Consider the following 15,690-nt stretch of genomic DNA (forward strand, 5'->3'; position numbering starts at 1 on the left):
GAGAATCACAACATTTTTAAAACACCAATAACTCTTTTATTTTTCATCAATGGGAAAAATCCTCGGCACCTGATGAGCGGATGGGGACCGAGTAAGATGGCCAAAAATCATAGCAGTACATGGCAGTGTTCCAGTTTTTTCTAAAATCAATATAAAGCGCAAACAGGAAGTGGTCAAGATTAAACTTTTAATTATATAGAAGGACAAGGCAACTTTAATTAGGCAAGGCAACTTTAATTAGGCAACACAGCTTTAGCATTTCCAAAGGCAACACAGTTTTAGCATTTCCAAACCAAAGACAACACAGCTTTAGCATTTCCAAACCAAAGGCAACACAGCTTTAGCATTTCCAAACCAAAGGCAACACAGCTTTAGCATTTCCAAACTATATTTTCAACCCACATTGGGGGTACTGACAGGTCTGTAAAACCACTCACAGTTTCGTAACATGTGTTCAGTGTTATTCACAGCTCAGACTGAGAGATGTGACCCTCTCGATCCCCCATCTTGCAGAGACTGACTGAGACTTCTGGGTTTTATAGTCCCTCCGGAAGGGGTGTGGCCTTCAGGAGAGAGAATCTCAACATTTTTTAAACACTAATAACTCTTTTATTTTTAATCGATGTGAAAAATCCTCTTGGCTTGCGCAGCGGAGGGGAACTCTGAGTAAGATGGCCAAAAATCACAGCCATAAGTGGCAGCGTTTTTTCTAAAGTCAATATACAGAACAACAGGAAGTGGTCAAGATCAGACTTTTAGTATTATAGACTATTAATTACTTCAACCATTCACAAACATACTCAACTTTCACTCTGTTGTGTCCCTGCCAATGGAATTTCAATCCATTTTGCTAGCTTCTCATAGTCTTCTAATAACCCCTTAGGTAACTTGCATGTTTTCTTCAATTCTATTATGCACAGCATGTTCACTGCAGTTTCCCCATCCATCAAACCTGTCATCTCAAAAAAGCACCATTAGCTTCAAGGGCATTTTCTCTTTCCATGTTCACTCTTTTAATTATTTTCTTCCTACCTTTAATTGCAGTTCCACGTTCTCACGAGCATAGTAACAGACCTCTTATTCACCAGGTTAGCATTCTCTGCTTGAAGATAATTGTCACATTGGACATGCTACTATCCTCGGGAAATATCTTATCCCACTGAACCCTGAAATATAGTTTCTTGAGCTTTCTTTACTTCTTCCACTACTTCCCTCATTAAATTCTAGCAATTGTGCTTTAACTTAATTGCCATCTCATACAACATCCTTTTATGATATATTACTCACCTTTTTAACCAATTCACTCAACATATTTTGTAAACTTCGAAGCAAAGTACTTGTTATGTATCTACCAATTTACACTTATCTTTTGTTAATTCTTAAATCAAACTTTTAAATGTAACTATTTGTTTTCACTGATTTATTTGTCCTGTTGTAGATTTGGAAGCAACAGCAGGAGAAGGTAAGCAAGAGAAAACACTGATTGGCTCTAGCCCAAGTGGGAGGAGAGAGGAGAGACAGTGAGTCAGAGTGGTGAAAACAGTTGAAAAGGAGAGGCAAAACACAGGCAGACTTTACTCAGAGCTGCTGTAGATTTGGAAGCAACATCAGGAGAAGATAAGCAAGAGAAAACATTGATTGGCTCTAGCCCAAGTGGGAGGAGAGAAGTGAGTCAGAGCGGGGAAAACAGTTGAAAACTGAGGAAATTTGGTTTGTAAATTGGTAAATTAGGCAATTTATCAGTCAATATAAGCAAGACTGCTCTTAGGGAGCGGCAGTGAGGGAGCGGCCTTGTGAGGGAAGTGCCCTGTGAGTCTTTGGCTCGAGAGTCTTCGGAGAGGAGGCTACGCAAAACACTGCAGAGGGAGAGACGAAAGAAGGAGATGTCAGGCAAGCTGATTCAGTGTCATGCTTGCAGTATGTGGGAGGTCAAGGACACTGCTGGTGCCTCTGGCTGCTACAAATGTGACAAGTGCATCCAGGTAGAGCTCCTGAAGGACCGTATTGGGGAACTGGAAAAGCAAGTGGATTACCTCAGGTTCGTCCGAGAAACTGAGGCGTTCCTTGACAAGTTCTACAGTAAGATTGTTACACCTAAGGTACTGGAAGAGAGAAGGTGGGAGACAGTGAGAAAGGGAGGGAAGCACGGAATGCAAACGTCCCCGGGTGTTGTACCTCTTGTGAACAGGTTCACCCACTTAGAAGCTGTCGGGACAGAAGATGTTTTTACACTGAGCGGCGGACTGGCTTGCATTGCGAATAGGGCTGTTGAGCCAAAACCAAAAAGGCCAAAGTCAGGCAACGCCTTTGTAGTGGGAGACTCCATTGTGAGAGGAACGGACAGGGGTTTCTGCGGCAACAGACGGGATTCGAGGATGGTGTGCTGCCTTCCTGGTGCCAGGATCCAGGATGTCACGGACAGAGTGCAGAAAATCTTCAAGGGCGAAGGGGGTTTCTTAAATGTGTGAGCGTAGAGACAGAGGGGTGTACAATGAGGGTAGAAGCAATAGGTAGCAAGGTGAAAAGTAAAAGTGGCAGGCAGACAAATCCAGGACAATAATCAAAAAGGGCCACTTTTCAACATAATTGTATAAAGGGTAAGAGTGTTGTAAAAACATGCCTGAAGGCTTTGTGTCTCAATGGAAGGAGCATTCGTAATAAGGTGGATGAGTTGAATGTGCAGATAGCTATTAATGACTATGATATAGTTGGGATCACGGAGACATGGCTCCAGGGTGACCAAGGCTGGGAGCTGAACATCCAGGGATATTCAATATTCAGGAGGGAAAGGAGGCGGTGTAGCGTTCCTGGTTAGTGAGCAGATTAACGCAATAGAAAGGAAGGACATTAGCTTGGAGGATGTGGAATCGATATGGGTAGAGCTGCGAAACACTAAGGGGCAGAAAACGCTTGTGGGAGTTGTGTACAGGCCACCTAACAGTAGTAGCGGAGTTGGGGATGGCATCAAACAGGAAATTAGAAATGCGTGCAACAAAGGTAAAACAGTTATAATGGGTGACTTCAATCTACATATAGATTGGGTGAATCAAATTGGCAAGGGTGCTGAGGAAGAGGATTTCTTGGAATGTATGCGGGATAGTTTTCTAAACCAACATGTAGAGGAACCAACGAGAGAGCAGGCTATTCTAGATTGGGTATTGAGTAATGAGGAAGGGTTAATTAGCAGTCTTGTTGTGCGTGGCCCCTTGGGCAAGAGTGACCATAATATGGTTGAGTTCTTCATTAGGATGGAGAGTGACATTGTTAATTCAGAAACAAGGGTCCTGAACTTAAAGAAAGGTAACTTTGAGGGTATGAGACGTGAATTGGCCAAGATAGACTGGCAATTGATTCTTAATGGGTTGACGGTGGATATGCAATGGAAGGCATTTAAAGACTGCATGGATGAACTACAACAATTGTTCATCCCAGTTTGGCAAAAAAATAAATCAGGGAAGGTAGTGCATCCGTGGATAACAAGGGAAATCAGGGATAGTATCAAAACAAAAGATGAAGCGTACAAATTAGCCAGAAAAAGCAGCCTACCAGAGGACTGGGAGAAATTCAGAGTCCAGCAGAGGAGGACAAAGGGCTTAATTAGGAAAGGGAAAATAGATTATGAAAGAAAACTGGCAGGGAACATAAAAACTGACTGCAAAAGCGTTTATAGATATGTGAAGAGAAAACGATTAGTTAAAACAAATGTAGCTCCCTTGCAGTCAGAAACAGATGAATTGATCATGGGGAACAATGACGTGGCAGACCAATTGAATAACTACTTTGGTTCTGTCTTCACTAAGGAAGACATAAATAATCTGCCGGAAATAGCAAGGGACCGGGGGTCAAATGAGATGGAGGAACTGAGTTAAATCCAGGTTGGCCGGGAAGTGGTGTTAGGTTAATTGAATGGATTAAAGGCCGATAAATCCCCAGGGCCAGATAGGCTGCATCCCAGAGTACTTAAGGAAGTAGCCCCAGAAATAGTGGATGCATTAGTGATAATTTTTCAAAACTCTTTAGATTCTGGAGTAGTTCCTGAGGATTGGAGGGTAGCTAATGTAACCCCACTTTTTAAATAGGGAGGGAGAGAGAAAACGGGGAATTACAGACCAGTTAGTCTAACGTTGGTAGTGGGGAAACTGCTAGAATCAGTTATTAAAGATGGGATAGCAGCACATTTGGAAAGTGGTGAAATCATTGGACAAAGTCCATGGATATATGAAAGGTAAATCATGTCTGACAAATCTTATAGAATTTTTCGAGGATGTAACTAGTAGAGTGGATAAGGGAGAACCAGTGGATGTGTTATATCTGGACTTTCAGACGGCTTTCGACAAGGTCCCACATAAGAGATTAGTATACAAATTTAAAGTACATGGTATTGGGGGTTCAGTATTGATGTGGATAGAGAACTGGTTAGCAGACAGTAAGCAAAGAGTAGCAGTAAACGGGTCCTTTTCACAATGGCAGGCAGTGACTAATGAGGTACCGCAAGGCTCAGTGCTGGGATCCCAGCTATTTACGATATATATTAATGATTTGGACGAGGGAATTGAATGCAACATCTCCAAGTTTGCGGATGACACGAAGCTGGGGGGCAGTGTTAGCTGTGTGGAGGATGCTAGGAGGCTGCAAGGTGACTTGGATAGGCTGGGTGAGTGGGCATGGCAGATGCAGTATAATGTGGATAAATGTGAGGTTATCCACTTTGGTGGCAAAAACAGGTAAGTAGACTATTATCTGAATGGTGGCCGATTAGGAAAGGGGGAGATGCAACGAGACCTGGGTGTCATGGTACATCAGTCATTAAAAGTAGGCATGCAGGTGCAGCAAGCAGTGAAGAAGGCGAATGGTATGTTAGCATTCATAGCAAAAGGATTTGAGTATAGGTGCAGGGAGGTTCTACTGCAGTTGTACAGGGTCTTGGTCAGACCACACCTGGAGTATTGCGTACAGTTTTGGTCTCCTAACCTGAGGAAAGACATTCTTGCCATCGAGGGAGTGCAGAGAATGTTCACCAGGCTGATTCCTGGGATGTCAGAACTTTCAAATGAATAAAGACTGGATAGACTCGGTTTGTACTCGCTAGAATTTAGAAGATTGAGGGGGGATCTTATAGAAACTTACAAAATTCTTAGGGGGTTGGACAGGCTAGATGCAGGAAGATTGTTCCCGATGTTGGGGGAAGTCCAGAACAAGGGGTCACAGTTTAAGGATAAGGGGGAAATCTTTTAGGACCGAGATGAGGAAAACATTTTTCACACAGAGAGTGGTGAATCTCTGGAATTCTCACCACAGAAGGTAGTTGAGGCCAGTTCATTGGCTATATTTAAGAGGGAGTTAGATGTGGCCCTTGTGGCTATAGGGATCAGGGAGTATGGAGAGAAGGCAGGTACAGGATACTGAATTGGATAATCAGCCATGATCATATTGAATGGCGGTGCAGGCTCGAAGGGCCGAATGGCCTACTCCTGCACCTATTTTCTATTTTTCTATGTTCCGTTTAATACATTGAGTCACATTACATATCTACGGCTTGCTTACCTCATTCCTTCATTGTACCCTTTTTTCATGATGTCCCTTTTACTAAACTCGACTTGATCTGAGATTTTAATTAGCGTTTGTACTGTAATACCTTACACACTTCCGATCTCAGTTTTCAAGGTTAAAATAATGGTTTCTGCACTAGTGAAGGTCTGTTCATAGTCTATAGTCTTTACAAATTATATCTGAGTTGGATGCTGTGATCACTAATCCATTGAGCAACCAGCACTTTGGTATGATGTGTGTCCACTCGCAGTACAGGACTGAAAGATCATCGTATGGGGATCCCCTGGCACATATGAGATCATGTCCTCCATTCCCATGGCATTCCTTTGACCTGCTGCATGGGTACATGTGAGTAGACATGGGGAAGATATGGGCTATGCACTTTGCTGAGCGGAATCTAAGAACTGACTATTGGCCAAATAGAGAAATATTGCTGCTGACCAAAGGATAGAGGAATGCATGTGTTATGGTGCACAGATCACAGAAGTCGCGTTGTTGCAGCAAATAGCTACAAGGGCAATAAACTGGTCTTTATTGCAAGAGGATAAAAGTTTAGAAATAAGAAAATATTGTTACAGTGGTACAGGGTATGGGTGTGGCTACAGGGAACACTGTGCACAGCTTGGATCTCATTATTTAAGAAATAATATGCTGGGATTGGAAAAAGTCCAGAAGCCGTTCACTAATTCATTCCTGGGATGAAATGGTTCCCCGTCAGGAGTGGCTAAAGAAATTAGATCTAAATTCTTTGGAGTTTATTGAAACAAATAAGATCCTTAGGGGCATGATAGCTTGTATGTTGAGATATTTTCATTAATCAAGGAGACATAGTTACGAGGTTATTTAAATTAAGGTGAATGTTAACTTCTGCTTGCAGAGGGTGAATTTATGGATTAGATGGTTACAGAGGATAGATCTTTGGGAGCATTTGAAAAAGAATAGATTCATTATTCATAAAATTATCACAATAACTGGAGAATTAAGGTACTTGAGTGTCCCAATTTCATAATTTGTTGATGGCTAACAATGGAAGTGTGGACTGGATTTTTCTGTGTATCATTGCCATTATACCTGGGAACTATAGACCAGTGAGCATAACATCTGTGGTAGGCAAGTTACTGGAGAAGGATCTGAGGGATAAGATATGTAAATAGCTTGTTCTAAGTTCCCCCCCCAGTCTAGTTTCAGTCCATAAAACACTGAGTCAAGCATTTGAGCAACTATACTTTATTTTGGATAACACAACACAAATTCCCCTATACAATACCTAAGCACCTAACGGGTTTGATCCTTGTATCTGCTAGCAGAGACACTCCAAAAGGTCAAACAGTCCCAAGCGCTCTTCCAGAAGATCGACAAAGGACCTTGTGGGGTCTGCCTTTTATATGTCCCTGAACCTTGAGGGGCCGAACCACATGGGGGTGGTTTCTGTACAGTCCAATAACACATATCGAATACAATAGTACATGATGGACAGTTCCCCAACCCAATAACATAGTAATGCCCCTGTCCCATTTAGGAAACCTGAACGGAATCCTCTGGAGACTTTGCGCCCCACCCAAGGTTTCCATGCGGTTCCCGGAGGTTTTTGTCAGTCTCCCTAATGGTCGAAAGTGGTTTCGGCTTCTTCTATGTTCCGGGGATTATTTCAAAAAATTCAAAACTGGCCGCGACTTAAAATAGGTTGCCGTTTTAAAAATCATTAATTGTTTAGTCTAAGCCGGTTGCGATGCAAGTTGAAGGTGGTTGCCGGAGGTTGCAGGTAGTGGAAGGTAAGACCTCCCTGGTGGAATAAAACTGGGTGAAAAAAAGGTCTTACCTTCCACTACCTGCAACCTCCGGCAAACCTTCAACTAGCATCGCAACCGGCTTCAACTAAAAAATTAACGATTTTTAAAACGGCAACCTATTTTTAGTCGCAGCGGTTTTTAATTTTTTTAAATAATCGCCGGAACATAGAAGAAGTGGCAACCACTTTCCACCATTAGGGAGACTGACAAAAACCTCCGGGAACCGCACGGAAACCTTGGGTGGGACGCAAAGCCTCCAGAGGTTTCCGTTCAGGTTTCCTAAGTGAGACAGGGGCATAACTAATACATTATATCTGGTAAGGCTTCGAGAAGGAAGCTAACATAGATGAATAATGCAACATGTGCCTTGAGATTCAGACAACCCGGACAAGGCTTAAAATTTCAACCAATCATCAACTAACAAAGTAAGGCTTCGAAACATAATTTACAATATGTATACCTGGTTTGCATTGATCCAATTAGATCTATGCATTTCTCACTTCATTGTAAGACTTCTGCAGATGTCCCATTCTTTCTCTGCCGCACTTACTGGGCCACGGACATGCTGGCACCATTCAGCAGCTTGTCTTGGTTCTGCAGACACATTTAGCATGACCAAAATGGCCTAGCAGCACATAAACCCTCACTCAATTTTAATGCCATGACTGGCATTAAAGCCAGGATTTAGACAGGATTGACAGATATACAGTATATGCATTTGGATAGACAGGGGCTGTTTAGGGATATTCAGCATGGTTTTGTACGTGGGAGATCGTGTCTTATGAATCCGATTGAGTATTTGAAGAAGTAACAACGAAGGTTCAAAATAAGTAAATTAAACGTGCTGTGGTGTATTTAACAAGAGTAATATCCAATTATCCTGGAAATCTGCCAAAATGACACCACCAAATTCCCACAGATGCAATTCTTGGAACTTTACTGAATATAAATACGTTGTTGAATTTAAAGCCTTTATACTTCTCAACTGAATTTAGCAAACTGAGTATAAACTTTTCAACGCTAAAATAGATTGGTGCATGATGTATAAGACAAGTATTTCTTAGTAATGGATTTGATTATCATTATGATTATCGAGGCATCATTGATTATCATTGAGGCGGAGGCCTCAATAGGCCCGACAATGGGTGGACAAGGGGATGGGGATTGTGCCTTCCCTCATAATGGGAACCATTGTGGGGGAATGTTTTTTATGTTTATTGTTCAATTCTTTAATGTTGTGTCTTATCTTTATCTGTGTGCTGCATGACAAGACCAATTTCACTGCACCAATTGATGTACGTGACAAATAAATGTCCTTTGTCCTTTGTTCTTTGATTATTTTCAAGTTGATTCCATTTGCTTGTTCGGTAATATCAAAAATATATAGTATTCTTAAAAAGATTAGAAATTTCAATTCAGATTTGATGAATAGTTATAAATTTTGAACATGTGTTTGAATTTAATCCTGGAATCAATGTAATCAATTTCTGTTGAATTGTTAGGCTTCTGCAACAAAAGCTCTCTCTTAAATCTGAATCTACCCTCTCTTAAATCTATCCTTTTTTATAGTGGAGTTGGATTTAAGGGCCGAAGAAAGGTTTTTATTGTATAAAATTTAAAAGCTGGCTTGATGAAGAAGCTTTTTATAAAAATGTTTTAACAGTATCATGAGCAAACACTGTCTTTTTTATGAGAAGTCGTTTAAATTTTATTGCACAACTATAACAAATATGACTCGACAATATCAATATAGTATAATTATCAAACGTGGCCATGCAAATTTTAATTCAACATGTCCATCTTTATGTATCAATGATTCAATGGTGCTTTATTTCTCACAAGTGCAGTTGCAGGTGCTGTCATGGTTTGCACCATCTCCAAAGTCTTGTTTTGCAATAAGTGAAATGCTGAGCACTTTTAAATGCTTGTAAGATCACAAACCATATTTTAAGTGTGGTCACTATTGTATCAAGGAACACAAATGTCACTTTGTAGACAAGCCCATTGCATTTCGCAGGAGTGGTCTATTTTGCTCTGCTATAAGATCTTTGGTTCTAAGTGTTGTTTATTCCAGGCCATAAACCTTTAGTTCTGTTTGTTGTATAAAACAGATAGTAGTGAATTATGTCATCCTTCATGGGAAATAATGGAATGTAAAATGAACATTTAATTGGATCCTATCAGTTGTTGTTTTTATCTCAGTTGAGGATTGCCTTGGGCTTGGTGGGCCTCTCTCCATGCTCATTGTTTCTGTGACTCTATTGGAGAAAAACGAACAACTGTAAAAGATCATTAATGTACATGGGATGACACAAAGCTGGGTGGCAGTGTGAACTGTGAAGAGGATGTTAGGAGATTTTGTCGTGCTTTTAAGACTCAAAGTTGAATAAGATGACACAGACACGGATAATTCTTCAAGAAGACGAAAAGCCTTTATTTGCAAATATCAGCTTGGAACATTCAGAGATGACACCACCTGTCCATTCTCTAATTGCTCTCCGATCCACAGAAACAAGCAGCTTTTTATTACAGTTTTCAGCCTTCTTTTCTGCTACATTATCTTGCACGCTGCACTCCTTTTGCATCAATCCATCGTCAATTCTAACATTCTCTGTCTCGCCGCCATTAACTTCCGACCTTGGTTCAATCTTATTAAACTTTACATTCCTCTCATATCTCTCTTTCACTCGCCACCCTTAAATTTAACTTTAATCTCTCAGCTATGTCCTGCCACCATTATGTTCCAGCTAAAGCAACTTTAATCTCCCAGCCGTCACATACAAAAAGTAATCCTCCGTCAGTTTCGCCACCTCCAACGTGACCCCACCACTCGCCACATCTTCCCATCTCCCCCCATATCTGCCTTCCGCAAAGACCGCTCCCTCCATAACTCCCTTGTCAATTCTTCCCTTCCCTCTCGGTCCATCCCCTCCCCGGGCGCTTTCCCTTGCAACCGCAAGAGATGCAACACTTGTCCCTTTACCTCCCCCCTCGACTCCGTTCAAGGACCCAAGCAATCGTTCCAGGTGCGACAGAGGTTTACCTGCATCTCTTCCAACCTCATCTATTGCGTCCGCTGCTCTAGATGTCAGCAGATCTATATCGGTGAGACCAAGCGCAGATTGGGCGATCGTTTTCGCCGAACACCTCCGCTCGGTCCGCTAGAACCAAGCTGACCTCCCGGTGGCTCAGCACTTCAACTACCCCTCCCACTCCGTCTCCGACCTCTCTGTCCTGGGTCTCCTCCATGGCCACAGCGAGCAGCACCGGAAATTGGAGGAACAGCACCTCATATTCCGTTTGGGGAGTCTGCACCCCGGGGGCATGAACATCGAATTCTCCCAATTTTGTTAGTCCTTGCTGTCTCCTCCCCTTCCTCAGCCCCCCGGCTGTCTCCTCCCATCCCCCAGCCTTCGGGCTCCTCCTCCTTTTCCTTTCTTGTCCCCACCCCCCCCCGCCCCCGATCAGTCTGAAGAAGGGTTTCGGCCCGAAACGTTGCCTATTTCCTTCGCTCCATAGATGCTGCTGCACCCGCTGAGTTTCTCCAGCTTTTTTGTGTAACCTTAATCTCTCAGCTATGTTGGCCAAGGTTACACACACACCATACATATTGGTTTATAATATTAAGATACAAAAGGTGCAAAAGTAAAAATAAGAAGTGACTTGTTTAAACCCCTTTCTCACGGGGCGACTTGACGCAAGAGTTAACCAGAGTTGAACATCGTGGGAACCTCTTGCGGTAACCGTACGGCATTCGTGGACCACTGTGGACCACCGTGGCGCTAACGGCAGGTACTCGTGTAATTTGGTGACTTGGGAGAAAATTCAAACAAGCTTGAATTTCTCCAAGAGTGACTTGTACACTTGTGGTTGAACATTGCAACATTATATGCACGTAGTGGCCAGTGCGATATCCGTACTGACTCTTGCGTGTACCGTGGGAACTCCTGCGAACGGTGAACCCGGAAGCTGGACAGAGGGGACAGAAGGTGAGTAAAAATTGTCTTCTGTGGGATTGAATTTAAAAAATAAAGATTTGCATCCGCATATGGACATCAACTTATTCATGAGTTATGTTAATGAGATTCAAGAAAATAACTATAATCTTTAAAAGGGACTTTACTGAAAGGTCCCGCATTTTTATGGTCCGTGAGAAATATTTCACATGTACTTCTTTGAGAGATAGATGCTGCTTGGCCCGCTGAGTTACTCCAGCATTTTGTGTCTAACTTGCTGATTCAGACAGTTTTTGATTATCAAGGATTCTGCGCTGACTCTTTACTCTGAAACACACGTTGGAAATTTAAACTTGGGCGCAACTAACATCGTCTTACTACCGTGGGAACTCTTTAACTCAGCGGGCAGGCAGCAGTTAATTGTTGCTCCCTTCAGTTTCCCAGGGGGTCGGGACGGGACTGGAGTTGGGAGGGAAAGGTGGGGGAGTCGAGGGAGAGGAGGGGGAGACAGATGGGGGTGTCTTCATTTACTGGCGGCGGGTGTCTGTCACTGAAACAGGCAGGTGAGATTTCACATCCACCTTGTGTGTGCCTCTCTCTCTCTCTCCCTCCCTCCCTCTCACACAGGCTGAGAGACTCTGCCTCTGTGAGTGTACGTCTCTTTCTCCCCCTCTCCCACACACAGTAAGACCGAGGTACTGTGCTCAGTCCATCTGTGTCTCCCACATATACAGTAAAACTCTGCTTTGTGTGTGTATATACGTCTCCCCTCATTTCTCTCTCTCCCCCCCCATCATTTGTGGCACGTGATGATTTAATTACACTTGACAGTTTACAATGTCTTTCAATATTTAACGTGAAAGCTCTGGAGACGGACAAGTCACTCGCACAAATAACAGAAATGCAGAGTACCGTGGGAACTCTTTGTCTACCCCCCCCGTTATATCGTCTGATTACATAAAATAGCTGACATCTGCTGGCTATGATGAATGTTTTAATTACGTCTATAATAAATGTTTTAATTAAGTGTTCTTCTAATGTTTTAATTAAGTGTTCTTCTATAGTTGCAGGGTGACCTGGACAGGTTGAGTGAGTGGGCAGATGCGTGGCAGATGCGGTATAATATAGATAAATGTGAGGTTATCCACTTTGGCGGCAAAAACAAGGGGGTAGATTATTATCTCAATGGGGTTAGGTTAGGTAAGGGGGAGGTGCAGCAAAACCTGGGTGTCCTTGTACTGGATAGGTTACGTTTTGGATCGAGACCCTTCTTCAGTCTGAACATCACCTATCGCAAGTCTGAAGAACAATTTTGACCCAAAATGTCACCTTTCCATGTTCTCCAGGGATGCTGCCTGACCTGCTGAGTTACTCTTTGTGTCTTTTTTTGTGCTAAACAGCATCTGCAGTTCTTTGTTTCTATATGAAAACACTGAATCAGCTCAAGTGAACCTTATATTAACAAGGAACAAGAAACAAGGAACTGTAAATTGCTGGTTTATGAAAAAAAACACAAATTGCTGCAGTAAGTCAACGGATCAGACAGCCTCTCTGGAGAACAAAATAGGCAATGTTTTGAGTCTGGACCTTTCTTCAGACTGATTGTGGTGCAGGAAGAGTTGAATGTGAATCTCTGACACCTGTAAGTACTGCTGGGGTTCCTGGATGGAGGCGAAGGATGTATAGGGACAGGTCTTTATTTCATTCTTTCTTGTCTTGTTCCTCTATGCTGTTCCAATAAACTTGACTTAAAGGAATACCATCACAGCATTCACCAAAGCAGTATGTAATCTTCAGGATCCGACAACAAGTTCAATTGCAGAACAGTACCAAGGCATTTATGTTTCAATAGTAGATTCTTATAATGTATCTGTTGCTAATCAATCCTATCTTCCATTCTTTCATGAAGGTATTTGTTTTTTCAGCACTGCAGCCAACTCTGCACTGCCCCACAACCCCAGTATCCCATCCCAGCACTCCATAATCAATTTCCCATCATTCTTCTTCCCAGCTCTTTCCCTACTCCTCTGGGTGGTTAAAGGTTGTTACTTTGGTAACCGTTCTACTTTTGATTTCAGGTCTAAGTAATTGTTTGTGTCTCTGCTTTTGCCATCTGACCATCTGAGTAGTTCTAACATTTTCTGTTTAGATTTTAGATTTCCAGCATCTGCACTATTTTGATTGTGTCACTCATCATCTGTACTGTATTCAAGGTATTTTTTTTCATTCAGATGTTTTCTTGTTTCTTTCCAGATCAAAAACATGGCAGATTCTGAAGCGTCGGGTGTCCTTGTTTATGTCAGTCGTGGCAGGCCACTTCAGGATATGAACTGTGAAGGTGTGGAATGCCACACTACCATAAACATACCAGCTTCAATTATACACTTTCAACAAGATGTGATTAATTTACTCAGGTAAATTCTACTTCCTCTTGCCCTTTTCTCATTAGAGATGTACTGATTTTATATGATGCTACTGGAATACCTATAGGAGTGGCGTGATATTTTTCATAGAATCATAGGATCTTTATGCCATGAGAGCCAGTCAGCCCATCAGTCTGTGGCAGTCTGAAAATAACAATTCAGTGTAATCCCACAATCTTGCTGAAGATCCCTTGATTTGAAGGTCATGGCACTTCAAATACACATACAAGTACTTTTTAAATCTAATGAGGGATTCTGATTGGCAATTCATTTCAGAAACGATTCTTAAAATCCGAAGTATGAAAATGCTCCCTTTTTTATTTGCAGTCAATGCAATATAAGAATTGATTTCAGTTATGCTGCCCCTGCATTTTTTTTGTGGGTCTGTAATCATAAGAAGTGACTTTGAACGTGAAACAGAGTGTTGTACGGATGTCAGTCCCTTTAAAATATAAAGAGATATAAAATGAAATATAAATATAACTTCAAAAGCAGTTTCACAATTTCATTCTGCTCTGGCCCTCACATTTCTGCAACCAGCTTTAATCTGCTCTTTTCCCCACTTTTGTTGCTTTCTCCTTTGTCCTCTTTCTTAACATCCAACCTCTAACAAATAACAAGTGTTTGGTTGCACCTTGAAGTGAGTTGCTCTTTTGGTACAACACTCATTTTTGCAAAGTGTCTTGGGATATTTTCACCACTGAAAACCCTGCATTAATGCAAATTGGTATTGAAATATTTTAAACATTCGTGCTACGGCATCTTTTTGAAGATCTCTGGGAATCATCATTTTTACCTGACTGCTGAATGTCTTCTCCTTTGTGACCTTACTTAGGCAAGAAAAAACTGTTTCTTCTTATCCCTCTCTGCCAGCTGTCTTTCAAATGATTGTGTATTGCTATCTCAGTACTACTCATGCCTTTCTATTATTTTTGATTTATAAGGAGATTGTTTCTGTTCTATTATTTGGATCTGTTGCAGACAACAATGTTATTTTTGAAGGAGCATTGCAGCTGGACCATGATAACTGTCACATATTCAACCTCGTCTATCAGTGCTACCCTCCAAACCCACTCTCTCCATCTTTGCCAAAACATGTTACATATTTTAGAAAATGTAAGGCTTTATTCTTTCTGTCTTGTTTTATGTGGCTTCTAAATTATTTTCTCTTCCTGTTATTTCCACCTGCTTGGGTCTCGCACTGCACCCTTTAATACTGCTTTTAACATTTCCTCAATAAGGACTGATCTTGCTTTAGTACTTAACCTGTAGGTATTATCCTTTGTGACACTTCCTAAGTGAACTACGCTATGTATATACGTTATAGCTAGCACAGAAATGAGCTAGCTATTTCTCTAGTGAGGTGGTACGCCCTTGTTTTCTAGGTATTGTTACTAGGAGCTCGTATTCTGCAATGTGAACATTATTAAATGCGAGATTTACCTGAATATTTTCATGGAACGTGGTAATGAGGTCCATTTATACATCATAATAAGATTTAGAGACACAAGGAACCACAGATGCTGGAATCTTGAGCAAAGTACAGCTGGGGTAACTGAGTGGGTCAGGCAGCATCTGTGGAGAGAATGGATAGGTGAGCCTTCTGCAGACTGTAGGAGAGGGGACAAAGGCGAAAAAAGATGGGGATGGGACAAAGTTTGCCAGCCATTAGTTGCATACAGGTGACGAGGCTTTGATTGGCAAATGGGTGGAGTAAGAGGCACAAGATGAAAAAGAGACAAAAGCGTGTCAATTAATGGTAGAAAAGGAGTTAAATGTAAAGCCAGAGGAAGGTATATAGGTGGTGGGGGAAGGGAGGCAAAATAGTAATAGAAATGAGTGTACAGTGGGATGGAGGAGGGGGCATGGAAAACCGAGAGGGGGAAGTGGAGGTCTTACTTAAAATTGTAGAATTCAATGTCCATACTGTTGGGTTATAGGCTACCCAATAAGATTTAAGCAGGCCTGTAC

At 41.9% G+C, this 15,690-nt stretch overlaps 1 protein-coding gene across 1 annotated transcript in view; it reads left to right on the top strand.

Annotated features, from left to right (window-relative positions):
• Window positions 1-15,690, top strand: part of si:dkey-256h2.1 (uncharacterized protein LOC337520 homolog) — a 151,453-nt gene that overhangs the window by 37,129 nt on the left and 98,634 nt on the right. The window contains exon 4 of the mRNA XM_055649926.1: window positions 13,550-13,710. Within this exon, the coding sequence (XP_055505901.1) occupies window positions 13,550-13,710 (161 nt within the window). The remainder of the gene's footprint in view (window positions 1-13,549; window positions 13,711-15,690) is intronic.

This window comes from Leucoraja erinacea, chromosome 2, assembly GCF_028641065.1.
Source record: "Leucoraja erinacea ecotype New England chromosome 2, Leri_hhj_1, whole genome shotgun sequence".
In the NCBI taxonomy this organism is placed as follows: domain Eukaryota; kingdom Metazoa; phylum Chordata; class Chondrichthyes; order Rajiformes; family Rajidae; genus Leucoraja; species Leucoraja erinaceus.